The sequence below is a fragment of the Telmatherina bonti genome, assembly GCF_933228915.1.
Source record: "Telmatherina bonti genome assembly, chromosome: 21".
Classification (NCBI taxonomy): Eukaryota; Metazoa; Chordata; class Actinopteri; order Atheriniformes; family Telmatherinidae; genus Telmatherina; species Telmatherina bonti.
Window position 1 is genome coordinate 6,386,777 of NC_136630.1, and position 16,571 is coordinate 6,403,347.

At 40.3% G+C, this 16,571-nt stretch overlaps 1 protein-coding gene across 3 annotated transcripts in view; it reads left to right on the forward strand.

Moving 5' to 3' along the window:
- Positions 1–16,571, forward strand: part of LOC306771905 (ankyrin-1-like) — a 191,151-nt gene that overhangs the window by 168,614 nt on the left and 5,966 nt on the right. For all 3 annotated transcript variants that reach the window (XM_079261231.1, XM_079261232.1, XM_079261233.1), the window contains 8 exons: positions 730–804; positions 1,953–2,084; positions 3,738–3,881; positions 12,553–13,204; positions 13,313–13,481; positions 13,580–13,660; positions 15,856–15,939; positions 16,073–16,294. In XM_079261231.1, coding sequence (XP_079117357.1) covers positions 730–804; positions 1,953–2,084; positions 3,738–3,881; positions 12,553–13,204; positions 13,313–13,481; positions 13,580–13,660; positions 15,856–15,939; positions 16,073–16,294 — 1,559 coding nt within the window. The remainder of the gene's footprint in view (positions 1–729; positions 805–1,952; positions 2,085–3,737; positions 3,882–12,552; positions 13,205–13,312; positions 13,482–13,579; positions 13,661–15,855; positions 15,940–16,072; positions 16,295–16,571) is intronic.

The window sequence follows — 16,571 nt, forward strand, 5'->3', positions numbered from 1 at the left end:
TCATTTTGACCAAAATTAGAAATCTGACCCATCCTATGGAAATAGGTGAGAGCACTTTCAAGAGGTTTAGTGTGATTGAAATGCACTCTGGTGTGATTGAAGTGCAGCATAACTGCACACCAAAGAAACAAAGAGATTTGTTAAGATATGTAAATATCAGTATTTCTTTTACTGGTGAAGAATAAATAAAATGACACAAAGCACAAATGAAGAACCCCCAACCCCCCCCCCCCCCCCCCCCCCCCCCCCCCAGTCACGTCTTAGCTTTTCAAAGGTCATTAACCTTCAGAAATGGCAGATATCATGCTAAGTTAACTCTTGAACAGATAGTAGCAGCTCTTACCTTCTCCAAAGACACAATTTTCCCAAATACCCAGCCATTTATTCAGACAAGCATCTGATCTCTTTGCTGAAATGACCAGACAACTGAGACGTAAAGTCTTTGTTCCAGCAACAACTCTAAACAGCTTTAACATGAGCATCACATCAGAAAACAGCAACACTTTTAGTTTAACTTAACAAGTATATGTGTTCAGATCAGATCACATTCATGTGAACAATCTGAAACTCTGCTCATAAGCCTTATCTGTTTCTTTCATCAAGTGTCTTTGATTCGTTTGGGAGCCATTTTGTATGTCTCTGAGAACCAGAGCTGATACATTAGGAGGGATTGTTCATGGCATCGTGTTAACTGTTTGTCTCCTGCCCCTCCCTTGCTTCCTCACTCAGGCCCTCAGAGCCCCTGTGAGAGGACAGACGTCCGCATGGCGATAGTAGCCGACCATCTCGGTCTCAGCTGGACTGGTGAGTCTGAACACACCTGAGTTTATCATTTTAACCAACATAAAGCAGCACAAAGTGATGCAAGAATACCATCTACAAGCACCAACTGAGCTGCAAATGTGAGAACTTCAAACAGCTGCAGGGAGAGAAAGAATCAGAATCAGAGGATTGATAGTCTTGTGGTCTCTATTGCCATCCAGTGGATGCTGAGTGTAAAAGAATTTTGCTGACCGGCACTGCAGTGGCATTTATAACCATTTACATCTTATTAATAACACAATCTGACACCAGCTCAGACCAGTTTAACATCACTGAAGTTTATATTTCTTATAAAATTCTCAACATATTCAACTCATGCTTAGATATATTAGAATATCGGAGGGGAAATATTATGTTCAGCAGCATGCATCGCTGCTTGAAATGGCTCAAAGCCATGGCAGCATGTGTGTTGTTTAGTATATTTAAGAGAAAAGGTGAGATGGTTTATGTGTGTGTGTCATACTTGAGCAGCCATCAGGGTGTGGCCTCTGCAGTTCGGTTCATGCCTGACCACCTGCACTGCAGCACAGCTCCACGCCCATCGCGGGTGGGTGTGACGATGCAAACGTGCATGCACGGTTTAGTTGTAGTGCCGTGGCTGTCTGTCCAGTCCAGTTACAAAGGAATCTAATCCATATTTAATGTGTGTTCATGTAGCAGAACTGCAGTGAACACAATGTCCTCATGGTTGTAGATTTACTGCTCGACTCGTCAGTACCGGCAGCGTTTCACTGCATCATCAGCAGTAGATGGTGTTTGGCAGGCTGCAGTTTAATGACATTTTTATTCCAGAGGCATATATAAATTCTCTTTTTTTCTATTTCTTATAAATATATGCCTTTATTTATGTTGTTTGTTGTGCTTTCTTAAGAAAATAAATGCAGATTGCAACACAGGAAAGGATAGCAAATGGGATTTTAAAAAATGCTTTATCACTCAGTTTTAAATACCACATCTTATTTTTTTACCTTTTTTCAGATGATTTTTTTGTTGTTGTTGTTGTTGTAACAGCTGTTTGCACTGCTGGTATTTTATCCTAATAAATGCAGAATATGCTACCTGATGAACCGAAATAACTGCTTCACTAAAAAGAAAAAGTCATGTTTTTGTGGTGTGTGCTGTCGTTACAGAGCTGGCCAGGGAGCTGAATTTCTCTGTGGAAGAGATCAACTTAATCCGAGTGGAAAACCCAAATTCCCTGACAGCACAGAGCTTCATGCTCCTAAAGAAATGGGTGCACAGGGATGGTAAAAATGCCACAAGTAAGTAAACTCTGTCTGCTTGTGTGTGTTTGTGTTCTGTATAAACATACTTTGTACTCTTGTTTATTACTGTGTTTACGTTTGGCATTAACACGTGTCACAGATGGACAGCTATAAGTACAGGTGTAAAAGATGTATGTTTATTTAGGGGCAGTGACAGAGGCACAGAATTTTTATTGCCTGGGTTTTTTATCTGTTTATTTGACAAAAAAAAGATCTGGTCAGGATATCAGACGTGATTAAAGCAGAAAAACTTCAAAAGATACAACTTAGATAAACAAAATGGATCCATAATGTTGGAGTGGATTACTGATCCTGACACAGATCCTCTCTTCACATTCCCACACATGATCATAAACTTCCTTTCTGGACTGACTGGATGCACATTGAGGACATTTTAAAGTTACAGTCCTCTGAAGCTAACGGCTCCTTTCAAAGTGCCTCCATGCAAAATCACAAAATTCACAAGTGACAAAATGTGTAAAAAGAAAATGAAAGGCAGGAGATGAATGATTGTATGCAGTTAGTGTTTGCAGTTTATCTCAGATTTCCTCCAGAATAAGAAATCTTAACAAACCAGCTGGTCCTCTTCTGGTGCTCTGCATAAAGTTGCATGAAGGGAACGTTTTCTTTCTTACACATGGGGCAGAAGACAAGTAACGTGTCCTCAGCGCAGCAGCATTCACAGGTAGAAAAGTTAAATGTGGATTCTTCTTTTTGGATGGTAAATAAGGCAAAAGCAAACATATGGCTTTGTAAATAAATAAATAAATAAGATTAGTCATTTTCCTCAACACCAAAACAATGTTTCAGCCACAGAAAAGCTGAACCTGTCTTTGTTTGCATTTAGCAGCGTTGTCCAAAGTCCGTCCTCGAGGGCTGCTGCTGTCCTGCACGTTTTCCATGCATCCCTGTTCCAACACACCTGCCTTCCATTAACCCTTTCATGCATGAATTAATACAAAACAATGTTGCATTTTTTTAAATGCAATATTTTATCTCTACAGACATATGCAATGATACTTTTTTGTTAATTAGTCATATTTAGAATTGATCATGATTTATGTTTTATTTTAATGTATTCCATAGAATATTAATAAAATAGTATATAATCATAATTATATTATGTAAATCTTGTATAAAATACAGCTGTGTCATTTTCTTTTCCTATTTATTGCAAAGGCAAACTTGTGTAATTACATTATGTTCAATTATATCATATATTTATTTACTCTCCAGTGAGTGGAAACGTATTGGATGACTCACTAACATCCACTGAAGGTATTTATTTAATAAAATACCATCCTCATTCATGAATATGCAAGAAAAAAGCTTGTAAATAAGTGCCCACTATATGGCCACTATGCATGAAAGGGTTAAATAGATCCAGCAGCCAATGATGTTTCTGCACAATACCTGACTAATTAGAGTCAAGTGTGTTGGAGCAGGGATGCATAGAAAACCTGCAGGATTGTGGCCCTCGAGGACCACATGCAGAGACACATTTTAATGCCAACTGTGAGCAGATAGTCTGTTTTTTTCCAGGTGTAAATACGGCTTATTAAAGAAAAAGCAGTATAAATATTACTATCAATGTTTTATGGCACTTAAACTTGACTGGTGAAATAACCTCCCCCTCTCTCTCCTCTCCAGCGGACGCTTTAACCGCCGTGCTGTCTAAGGTCAATCGGTTGGATATTGTGACTTTGCTGGAAGGGCCCATATTTGACTACGGTAACATTTCAGGCACACGCTGCTTTGCCGATGATAACGCAGTATTCCCGGATCAGTCCGATGGTAAAGTGTAGCCCACCCTAGCTGAACTATCTCTCAGTCTATCCCTTCACCCTTCTTCACCTCCTCTCTCAGCCAGATAGTCTGACCTGACCGTGCAAACAAACACAGAACCAATCAGGCTTGACCAAACGATTAGAGGAATTCGCTTGATGCTGCGGCAGGTTTATTGACCCCGATTTGATTAGCAGCAGCATCAGAGGTGTCTGTGTTAAACTGATGGCTTGTTAGCTTTCAAACTCTGAAAAATACGGTAACAACTGACAGATTTAATGAATTTGCAGGAAAATTTGTGCCATTTAGGGTGCATGAAATTTTTTAATGTCTGTTTTTGTCAAATGTACAAAAGCATGATGAAGGAAGTGATTGCTCCCTCTTTCCCATCTGATAAATGCATCAATAAGCTTACGGGATTTCTGAAGCTCATTTTTCAGATGGGGGCAGGACACCAGTTTGTTTGTAATTTGGTTCAGTAATAGTTATGTTTATGTGTAAGTTTAAGGTTTTAACTCCAACACAACATCTCTCTCTGCAGATGTAAATCAGGTGCTATTCAGATGCATAAAAACATAATTATAACAACCAGTTTGGAATAATGGCATGTTGCTTTTAAGCAGTATGGCAAGACTTTTTCCTCTCACCTTCTGTATTTCTCTCTTTCCTTTCAAAACAAGATGAAATGTGGCAGTAATGTGGGTGCTGTGATCCCTCTGTGGAACATTTCAGAACTTTGATGCTGATGAGTAGCTGGGTTTCCATTGACTAGCAAAGCAAACCAGAAGTGATCCTGAAAATATGCAACAAAGTAGGGAATCAGACATGTTTCCCTACACGTCTGATTCAGGTTTAAACCAAAAGAAACCAGAAACGAAGATGCCTGCAGCATATTACAGATTTGACACCATGCAGCTTGCTGTGTTCCTCACAAGCACATAGTATGCATGCTTATAGGAGGCTCATTTCATCACATTCTGAGGCATTGTTAGCCAGTTTCCAAAACAATGGCATAGATGTGTTTATGTTGTTTTACCCTCATAAAATAATCTTAAAAATGTGCATCTTTTTAATACACCAGTTAAATATATTTACCTGAACAATAGGTCAAAGTTTAAAAAAAGAATAACCAGCATTTAAATGAAAACTAAACAAAACAAGGACATTTTTGTGCATTTTTAGTGTCATTCTGCAGCAATACAGTAATAACAATTATCATAAATAAACAAATAATCTTTTTTTTTTTCCTGTTTGAGGCTATTATAGAGCATTGCATTATGGGACATAATGTGAAACACAGCTGATTGCATGTAGGCCTGAAACTTTTCCAGATCTGTCCACCATCTAGGTGCATTTCACAGGAAAAACTGCAGATGTTGCAGCAGTTTGCACACTAAATACTACAATCTGCACACATCTGTATGCAAAACAAGGTTCTTAAAACAGCCAAACTTTTTAGATTTATCTGGGATTTTACTTCATATCTGGGAAGATGTCAGTCAGTCACATGAGTTTATTATCGCAGGCTCAGACTACAAACTGCTGGTGAATAACATCATTCTTATTTCTATTGATCAGATGAAGTTCATGTAGTTGTTTCCCGTTCTCCAAACAGTTCTGTTCATACCCTGGATTTTAACAGGCTAATCCAGTTCGGATCATCTTGCCATCAACATAGATGTTTTTAAGTTTGAAAAATCAAATCTGCATTTTAAAATAACTCTGATTTATGAAGATAGATGTAATTACATGCAAAAAAAAAAAAAAATGACCTGACCAACTGGATCCCATATAGTATCTGGTTAATTGGTTTTACAGGTGAAGTTCATGCTTCAACATCTAACTGGCACGTTATTTCACATACAGCTAATAAACTACGATGCAACACTTAACTAAACTACTAGTAGGTTTATATACAGTTGAGCTCATATGTATTCATCCCCTTTCATTACAGAAAAGGCTGAATTTACAACAGTCACTCAAATAACTGGAGACTTAAAAAAGGAACAATAACTAAAAATTTGCAAAAATATAATTTAGTAATATAAGACACTGTTTTTTCATTTAATTGAGTTGAAAAAAAAAAACAAAAAAAAAAAAAAAACCAAATTGGTTCTGGACAAATTAGAGACTTTTCTGTTGAACAGTGGGACAAAATACCTGTCAACAGGTGCAGAAGTCTGACTGAGAGGAACAGAAAACACCTGACTGGAGCGGAAACATTAAAGGATTGTTCAGCTAAATATTACTTTATGACTGATTTAATATGGAATAAATTATCTTATTTGTTTGCTTTTTAAAAAAAAATATTTCTATTGAACCAGAATTAGAAAATAATGTCATGATTTTCATCAAATTTTTATTTATTATTACTTTAGTCAATTTTAGCTAATTGTACAGGCAGCAGTTTTTTTCCTTCTTTAATTAAAGCGTATAAATAAATATGAGCACAACTGTATATAGAGCTTGTTTACCTACATTAAACTGTACTAGAACAAGTACTACAGTGAGCTGACCACAACTACAGTGAATACACTGCATAGTTCGCATTATTTCCCATGTAATTTATTTATTTGTGTTATTTGTTCTGTTTTTTTAACCCCCCCCAATGACTATTTTAATTGAACCCTAAAGAGAGCTTACACATCAGACCTTACATCAAAGTAAAGCTCAGGTCAAACAGAAAACTTTGAGTTGAAAAATGGTCTCCAGGTTGAAAACTAGCAGCCATATTAAAATTTGCTTAATTTCATTAAAATATCTACCAGAATACTTTAATATTGGCTTGATTTGTTGTACTTTTATGCACATAAAGTCTCCAAATCAGACAAAAACTACTACAAGCAAGTGTATAAACTGCTTTTGCCTCAATGTTTCTACTTTTAACGTTCACATCCTCTGATTGCAACGTGAAACAGCGATGGAAACCCAGCTGGTGTGCCTTCTCTTCCTGCTAGTGGACATTTCAGTCACTGTTACAGCTTTTCCCTGTGATTTTATACCGTCTATGACATTAAGTTCACCATTTGAAATCCCGCCATAAATGTTTAATTTATGTAATTCAGGGAAGATAAACCTACAGAATTATTCATGAGGCACATTTTGAAAGTAAATTCTGAAATGGACCATGCTGTCAATCTGCCTAATAAGGTTTCTGAAAGTCATCTTCACACAAGTATCAACGTTTTCTGCAGTTTGATCTGTGCAAAGATGATTTGAAGTGAAACCAGCTTTTAATCCACAGATAATGCATGGCTATGGCTTTGTTTGAAGGGCTGCCTGCTCTGATGTTACTCACAATAATACACTTTAAACACTCTTTAAATGGGTGGAACCTTTTCAACACCTCCAGGAGTGTTAATCCGGCTGTAGTTTGTCTCAGTCGACACTCACAGATGAGTTGAAAACACCTTTTAACAAAGTGTATAATTATGCTTCTGTCACTGCTGTTAGCTGTACTGTACCTGTCATCTCCTGGGTTCCTCTGAGCCTCCCAGCCTCTGCTTTTGAGACCAGCAGACTCCCATCCTGCTCCTCCTCCTCCTCCTCCTCTTCCTCGTCTTGCTTCTGAGTGACTAACGTCTACAGCAAACTCTCCTTGTCAGCTCTGAGCAACATTAACCAGCTAATCCTCATCAATGGCTACCTTTTGCTAACCTCAGCAGATTCTGGTTTCGAACACAGCTTCTGCTCTTAACTGTTGTGCTAAAAAAAAAAAAGGCCTTTAAAAAGCAGCAATGGGAACTTTTAACTAACAGCAAGGCATTGCAGAGGCGCTATGCAGAGCTTTTGTCTGATGCCACCTGGGGGAAATGTAAAAAAATATCTGCAGCAACTGTAAATGTCAGCTTTGTTCATCTTTGTTATGTTTGTTGGACTTTTTGCTTTGGCTTTTTTAATCTCACAAGGCATTCCCAGTAGCTTTCTCTGCGTGCACGGACAGAGCAAACACCAGCAGTGTACCGTAACTGTCATCAATTAATGTGCTGAGTAAGCTGGAAACATCCGGGTTTGACAATGTAGATGATGCATTATATACCCAAAACACAAGAGAGACAGACATTTTTTTCAGGTAATTTTTAGCTTTGTGCGTAAGGGACTGAAAAGTTGTGCACCAGCTGGATGACACCGACAGCTAACTGCAGTCTACCATCGTTTTGAGATGATCTTACATTTCTGCAAGGTTATTCGTGTAAAAGCTAACGAATGCTTAGCTCTTTAAGAGAGATAGGAAAATGTAAATGTTCCAACCAAAAGAACAAGTGCATTAACCCTATGAAGCCAAACGTATCGTATTTTTAATACATACAGTTTCTGAGACATTTTGCAACATTTTATAGTTAAAAAATAAAAAAGGTCCAGTTGAACACAATCTGCCCCCAGTAGATACCAGGAAGCAGCTTACATTAGAATGGTTTTGACATATCACATATAATACTATTAATTAATACAGTACTATTATATGTGTAGTAATAGTAATAAATGGTAAATATTCTCTGAAAAAAAAAATATATTTTTGTCCATTTTGTTAAAGGGACAAATAAGGACCTCAAATAAAAAAAGAAATCTACTTTTCTTACCATTTTTTTCACGGATCTGGCTTTAAAGGGTCAACTAAATTTTCTATGAGAAGGGCCTCTATATTTTGCCTAAACCCAGTATAATATTCCCAGTTATGTCCAGTCAGAACCAAGACAGGTACAAGAAATGTTTCTGTTACAAGACTGAGACTTTTATTTGTACAGAAAGTGTGCTTTTTTTTCTTCCTTATGGGCGTTGTTCCCTGCAATATTTATCAAGATGCTCAGAAGCAAACAAAAACCAGCTCTAAAGATACTTTTGTGTATTTAATTTGGCCGTTTTACTTTCTCATGCGCCCTTGGAAAGAGAAGGTGAGGTAGTAATGAGTTTGCTTGCAATCCCCAACCTCACCATTAGGTGTCACTAAACCCTCCATTTTTCACCTTTAAACCTATGTCCTGAAAAAACTGATATAAAAGCTTTGATGTTATATTTCAAACCCTGATCCAGCAGTAAATATCACAGGATGAAGCACTATAATGTTTTTACAAGACTATATGTACATCTTGCCCACCTCTGGAATAAGAGCAATATATATTCAATAGTATGAGTTGTAATACATAGTACATTACGTATACAGGTAGTAGTTTCAAGATTTTCAAAGAAGACATATGTGGTTTCTTCTAGGGAGCTTAAATATTTAGAAAAGACTTAAAGCTGGGGTTGGTAATCTTGCTCAGACATTAGTGTTTTTTTACTCTGGGTGAAGCGGTTCCTCGTCCTGATAGTGGTCTATACATTCTGTAATCATGAACAATAAGAAATATAGTTAGACCCCTCAGTTTACTGTAAATCTGTAAAAACTCCAAACGTTCAGACCCAAATGGAGTTGTTCATTTCTTATATTCCGTAGCTTCTTCTCCCGGCTCCCCTCCTCCCCCTCCAGCAGGGCATACCTGATATCCACACCTTGCATATAAACAGCGTGTTAGGATGAAAATACAAAGTAGTGAAGAAGAAACTCGGAAGGCAAACATGGCTGAGAAAATGCAGGAAGGATTTCCCAACCTGGCTCGGTTTATTTGCCTCCTCCTGCTAAACAGCCGAGAAAGACAAAATCGTTGGTGGAAAAAGCTACAAACTAGAAAAGCACTCTGAGAGCACAAACCTCCGCCACGGCATTTAAAAAGTTCCTGAATCCAAATGGTGATCCAGATCACCACCAAAATTAAATCAGTTCTTTTTCACATTTTCAAGAATTCCTGAAAATTTAATTGAAATCCGTCCAGAACTTTTTGAGTTATCTTGAACACAGACAGATAAACGCTGGTAAAAACATAACCTCGGAGGAGGACGTAAGAAAAAAGTCTTGGATCAAGACAGGGCGCCACTTTCACATCTTGCTAGCTCCCCAACATTACCTACCCCAGCTTTAAGGTGCGTTTCTATTACACTTAGAATTACGCAAAAACTAAATATCGCAATAAAAGAACACTAATGGAAACGCCTACATTTCTAAAAGTCTCAAATATCACTAAGAAAGTTTTTACGCTCTCATAAAATGGTTTTTCAGACGTTAGAAAAAAATCGCAGAAGTGTAATGAAAAGACTTTTTTTTTTGCATTTATGTGTCCCCGGACGTGACATAGGGGGTCATGTGACCAGTTCATTTCCAGTAAAGATGGTTCGGTGTGAAACAAACAACAGCAAATGTCCAAGTTTTAGAAAATGAAAATGAAGGAGAAAAGCTTCGAAAAAGCCGTAGCACATAGAAAGCTCCAAAATAACGCTACGTGACTCCTGGCATAGGCTGCAATTCTGACGTTTATGCGCTAAACAATGCTCGATGCAAACACCTGCAAATCGCAATTGTTTGTTGAAACTTAGAAATATTGCTTTTATTCTGCAAAATGGAATGGAAACACAGCTTCAGTTCCCTTTACTTTATGAAAACACTCGGCAGCAGAAATAGTTCAAAGTAAAATCCGTCCTCCTGCTAGATGTGTCACCATTTTCGCCATCTCGGACAGAAATGTTGAAAATGCTGCTTACTGCTGCTGACTAAGAAGACCTCTGTTGCTTCTCTGCCACGTTAAGCAACCTTTTCCCCTGCAGTGCAAAACGTTGGTCTCTGCAGCTTTCCAAGCATCAAGCCTTCATCAGTCACATGTTCATCTCATGGTCTGTTTTCTACTGTTCGGTTTGACATGCTGTTCTTCTCTGTCTTTAACGTTTGTCTTGCGCTTCTTCTTTTTCTTTCTGTATTTTTTCTTCGTTTTGTGCTCTGACAACAGCAGTAGCTCCAAAAGTCCTTAGAAGTCCTACGTTTCCCTTGTGTCCTCAAACGTCTCAGCCTTCCCCTCTCCAAGCTATCGCACTCTCCTCCTCTTCTCCTCCTTCTCACCCCAATCAAGTCACCCCTCTCTCTTCTCCGTCTGTTTTTCAGTTTCCATCGCCTCCTTCTACACCTCCTGTTTATGTCATCCCTGTCGCTCCTGTCCTCCCTCACTTCTTCACCCTGTCTTACACTCCTCCTCTTCCTTCCTCCCCTCGCAGCCCTTTTGCTTGCTCCTCGTTCTCCTTTCCTCCTAACTTGTCTCCCTCTGCCCTCTCTCAGCCTGTCTCTCCTCCTTCTACGTCCTTTCCTCCTCTTTCTCTCAGCCCACCTCCTCTTTTTGCCTCTCCCACACCTGTTCAGTCTCCTCCTCCTCCTCCATCTTCTTCTTCCTTCACCCCAAACATGCTATCTAGTCCTCCTTGTTCTACCACTTGTTCATTTTACGCCCCCCGTTCTCCTCCTCTTTCATCTCCTGCTGTAATATGTGCCTCTGCTTCACCTCTTTTCTCTCCAACTTCTCCCCTTCTTCCTTTTGTTTACTCTTCATCCTCTCCCCCTCCCTTGGACCCTCCCTCCCCTCCCCCCTCCCCCCTCCCTCCTGGTGTTCCTTCCTACTTCAGGCGTGATCATTCTGTCCCTGAGCTTTACATTTAGACATCTGTAAGTGACTCTGCTCTTGGCTGCATGTCGCTGAAACCAACACAGCTAACTACAACGAGCTTAAGTTGGGGCTTGAGGTTTTAATTCGACTAAAAACACTTCTAAATGAAGTTAAGTGCTTTCATAAAACACTTGACTGACTTACTGTTCAGGTGATCGCAGCGCATCTGAATGCCAGCAAAAATTCGATACAAACACACTTTCTGTCAAGTTTTAAGTTCACTTCTTATAGTCTGTTTTTAGTACCTTTATTTCCCGTCTCTATTTCTTTTTTTTTATATCATTGTGTTTATTGTAGGGCTGTTTCAGAAGTCACAAGTTCATTCCTGTTTTTCAAAAGTGCTGATTTGCTTTTATACCACTTGCAAGCAGCAGAACGTTTCAACACAAAGTTTTAGTTTTAACGAACAGGGTCGGCCAGAGCCCGACGTGCTGCCACACTGTGATTTTTATACCTTTATCACACAGTTGTGTGTCTGTAGCAACGATAAGCCAGATGAGATATCTCAACTATATAAAGGCTCATTTTCCATCTGAGCTGCAGGATTAAAGAAATTCAAATATTATCTCAAATCAAAGCAGTTTTTCCGTGTAGTGCTACAAAATCTTTCAAATCGTTGTACTAATGGAGTAGCTGCAGAAAATCTTCGCAGAATGGGAAAGATTTAGGTATTTTTGCATTTTTCATTCATTTATAATTTCTATATTGAAAATGATTACTTAGTTTTACCTGTAGTGAATGCATCACCTGCGATTTGGCATGTTACATTAACTCGCTGGTATTTTTAGAGAGAACCACAGCAGAGTCGTATATGAAAGGTTCGGCCGTGTTTTCTACCCTGCTGCGATCCAGAAACAGAAACGTTTCAACCCTTAAAGAAAGGAAAAGTCGAGCCGGTCGCGTAAACAGACTACGTGTTTTATTTTTAAAAGGTCAGAGTTGTGTTTGCACTTTGTTCTGCTGCACATGCAGCGTAATATTTGGGTTTTATTTGTGACTTTTGAACAAAAGCTCCCCTTAAATGTTGCACAAGTGTTTCTCATTTCATCACCTCCACCACTTTACCTTCCCCTTTCCTCTCCCTCCCCCTTTTCTCCTCCCTCTTTCACTTCTCCCGCCCTTGTCGATCCTCTAATCCTTTACTCCTGCCATCCATCCAGGATACCACAATATAGATCTGGAACTGCAAACCCCCACAGACCTCCACTATGTGCCCCCTACCCCACTCCGCTGTGACGATTTCTTTAGCGAGGGTGATGCTAGCGTAGAGTCCCCTAGCAAGACCTCCATCAGCAGACCTAGTGACCTGTCTCTCGCTCAGACCACCAGTACCTCCAGCAGCGACGCCCCCACCGTGGTCCCGGGCCCCGGCTCCAGTTCTGCAGAGCCTCCGATTGTTGAGTCTGAATGTACAAGCTTGACTGATGGCGAAAGACGGGTCTCTGGGGAGAGGCCAGATAATGTCAGGCGGGCAGTAGATCAGCCAGTAAAGAGGAAGGAAAACGTGATTACAGGAGTTGTTTTGGAAAATCAAGGAGGAAATCTGAAAGAGGACGCTGGTCTTGGAAATGGAAGAGAGGAAGAAGAAGAGGAGATGACCCCGGAGAGGCTGCGGAGTCTGCTGGAGGATATAAAGCTGGAGGAAGGCGTGGAGGAAGAGGAGATGACAGAGGAGAGGGTGAAAGTCATCCTTGAACAAGTACGGCAAGCAGAACAAGACGTGTCTTCAGTTCCAGGCTGGAGAAGTGAGACGTCTGGCGCCGCCGGGGAGTCAGCCGCCGCTGGCCACAGTCCCAACACCGAGGAGGGCAGGTAGGATCTGATCCCAAGCTCCACCTCTGCTCCGACAGATGCACCAGCAGGGGTGAAGTTCCAGCGTGAAGGCTAATTTTATCTTCTGGATGTAATTCCTTCTCGCAGCCCGGACAGTCTCGCCGATTCACTGGAGCAGCCGCCTGCTCAGAACGGAGGCCACACGGAGCCGGGCAGGGACGGCAAAGAGAAGGAGGCCCAGAAGAAGAGACCTCAGGAGGACAGAGGCACAGCGGGACCAAGCAGAGGACGGGACGAGTCCCAGCACAAAGTCCAGGTGAGACTTTAGCCAGACAGAAAGATTTACTGCAGGTAACAATTTTCTGAAATCCCGTCATCTGCTGGTGATTAATGTCGCACCGCTGCCTTCATCAGCAGAGCGTCAGAGCCCAGGACTCTGACGAGGAGACCACCACTGTCACCACCAGGGTGTATCGCAGACGGGTCATACTCAAGGTGTGTGAGGCCTGGTGTGTGTAGACAGCGTGCAGTAGTCTGAGCTCTGCGGCTACGTGGAAATGGAGCCTGAACGCAGTTTGCAGCTGCGTGGAAGTCGGACTGTTTTATGTACACGTTGGCGAGCATGGGAGTGGGTTTGTGTGCTGGTGTTGCGCTACAAGACACGATGAGTCTAGCTTTGAGTGTTCTTGTTTAAATATTCATTTAGACTTGAAAAACACTGTGATGGGGGGGGCTGTTTTTTCACTGCAAATTCAGCGAGTAGCATATTAATATTAACTGACAGAAGAGGCTGGATTGATGGTAGATCTGGTTGGAGAATGGACTGTGTGAGTGTCAGTGTGCAGCTTTGCTTTACTTACCGCCTGCTGCTGTTTTGTTTGGTTTGGTTTGTTTTTATCTGGGAATGAATTCATTCCATCATCGCTTTGGCTTCATTCATAAAAACAGACAAAGGAGCAGATTTTATTTTTATTTTTATTTTAGCAGAAAACATGCAAACCTTTTTTATTTTTTCAGTGATAATCTGTCACGTTTGTATATCCTGAACTCAACTTTATTTATAAAACATTTATTTAAAAAGCATTTATTTAAAAAAACAAAGTGCTGTATACAACATAACTGGGAAAAAAGCAGCACAAGAAAATAAAATAGTTAGCAGGGAAATAAATAATATATCAAAATAATTTTGTGTTCTTCAAAACAGTTTAAAAAAAACAATTTTTAGAATAATAAACAGATTTTAAATAACTAAAATAAATCAAACAAACCCCAGCACACTGAAATAGCAACAGCCTCATGATGGGTTGAAAGCCAAGAGATAAAAATGGGTTTTAAGATGAGTTTTAAAAAATGTAAAAACATTTATGAACAATTTCAGGACACAGTTCATGTGTCACACCCAGAAAACACCCGTTCATCACCGCCCAGTTCCATCCGTTGTTTTGCTGCTTGCAGACAAGCTGCTTGTCGTCATCATGTTAAATATCAGTTGATAATAAATAACACAATGTGTCACACACTGGTTTTTCAGACTGGTCACATCTCTCCACAACAAGCAACACATTTCACAAGAAAATAGAAAACTGTTTTGTTTTTTTTTTGTACTCTTTAAATGTCCTTTATTAAATAATGTAAGTATTAATGCCCCCCTTCTGGGTAGGAGAGTTATTTATGCCAGCGTTACTAGCTTAATTAAATCAATATGTGGTTTAATTAGGTTGTAATTACAAACATGAGGCCAAGTCGATGAGGAAACAAAGAGCACTGAGAACAACTGCATGTCAGGAAAGAATGTTTATTATAGGTCAGGGATAACTCTGATGCCAACTGGCTGCATTATTTCTGTATATACACACAGTTCGTCGAGTTAAACGACTAAACGATCACCGTTATATCGCTTCATTACTGGCATCGCCATAGCGACACGTTAATCAGCTGAATCAGACCAGCCGTCTTCTGGCAGATGAATGAGAGAAACGAGTCGTAGCTTGACAACGGCTGTAAAACGTACATGGAGGCCAACATAAAATAGTTCCTATACTTTTGCATATTTAGCAGGTTTTGTAAAAATAAATTTGTTTATATGTGGGATCATGGTGGTACAAGCGGATTAAACAACTCAGATCCGTGCATTACTCAGTTTTAATGCACTTCATGGAGGAACACCATTCCGCTGCATGTTGTCGTGTTCGTGCATTAAAATCAGGTAATGCACGGCTCCTCGTTGGTTATTCCTTACTTGTACAAGAACTCCTGTAAAAATGTTTCTCTTGCACATGAAAAGTTTTTTTTCTTTTCAACCTGCGTGCTTTGCATCCTCCGGTGTGTTGAATTTGTTTGCTGTTTGTCCGGTCAGTTCGCCGGACAGCTACACAATGAATCCATGAATCACATGACTGTAAGCGTGAGGAATCCATCTTCATGTGTGTGGAATGAAATGTCTGAAGACTGTTTCCTAACCCTACTGGTGCATGATGTTTGCATCCGGAAAAAAAACGATGAAAGCTTTTTTTTCTGTCTGAACTTTTGAAGCTGTTTGGAAGAAAAGATTGACATGATGACAGAAATATAAACCCATTTTTCTTGCTGTATGTCTGAAAAAAAGCTGCTGATAGAGATAACCCCTCCTTCGTCCCCTCCTTTCTTCCTTTTCTCTCACTCATCCTTTCATCCTGAAACTCTCACTGCAGGGAGAGGAGGCCAGAAACATTCCTGGAGAGTCTGTGACAGAAGAGCAGTTCACAGATGAAGATGGGAATCTGGTCACCAGAAAAGTAACCATCCTCATCCTCCTCTATTTCCTCTCTCATTTTATCCCACATACACTCACGCATCTCTTCAACCTTCAACCTCTCTTCAAACTTCAATCACCCGCTCCGCCTCCTGACGCGCCTCTGCCCCTTACAGGTGATCAGAAAAGTGGTGCGGCGAGTTTACAACTCAGAGGAAAGGAAGGAAAGTGAAAGCGAAATGGTAACAGAGGAAGGAGATGGTGATGGTGGGGTGGTAACAGGTGGAGCGGACGCTGCTGCTTCAGCACCAGGAGGAGCCAAAGGAGGGAAGGGGAAGAAGAGAGGGAAGCGCTCCCGGCATGGCCACAAGGAGGAGGCCCAGAGAGGGAAAACTGAGGTTGGCGTTGGAAACCAACCACCTGATGATCCTGCATGATGCTGCCGTTGTCTGAAAACACACGTAACAGACTAAAAGATTGTCTGCAGCCGTTAGAAGACAGATATATCCCTACTGGCTCCCTACAGGTGGAGCCGCTTCATTCCGGCTCAGTTTGATCCAGAAGTTTATGGTACTTTCCAGCAAACTTAGCTGCAGTGAAAAACCTACTTCACACCTGCAGCTTTGTAAATATCAAAGCATCATGGCAGAAGGTGCTTCCTGAACTTTGTCGTAA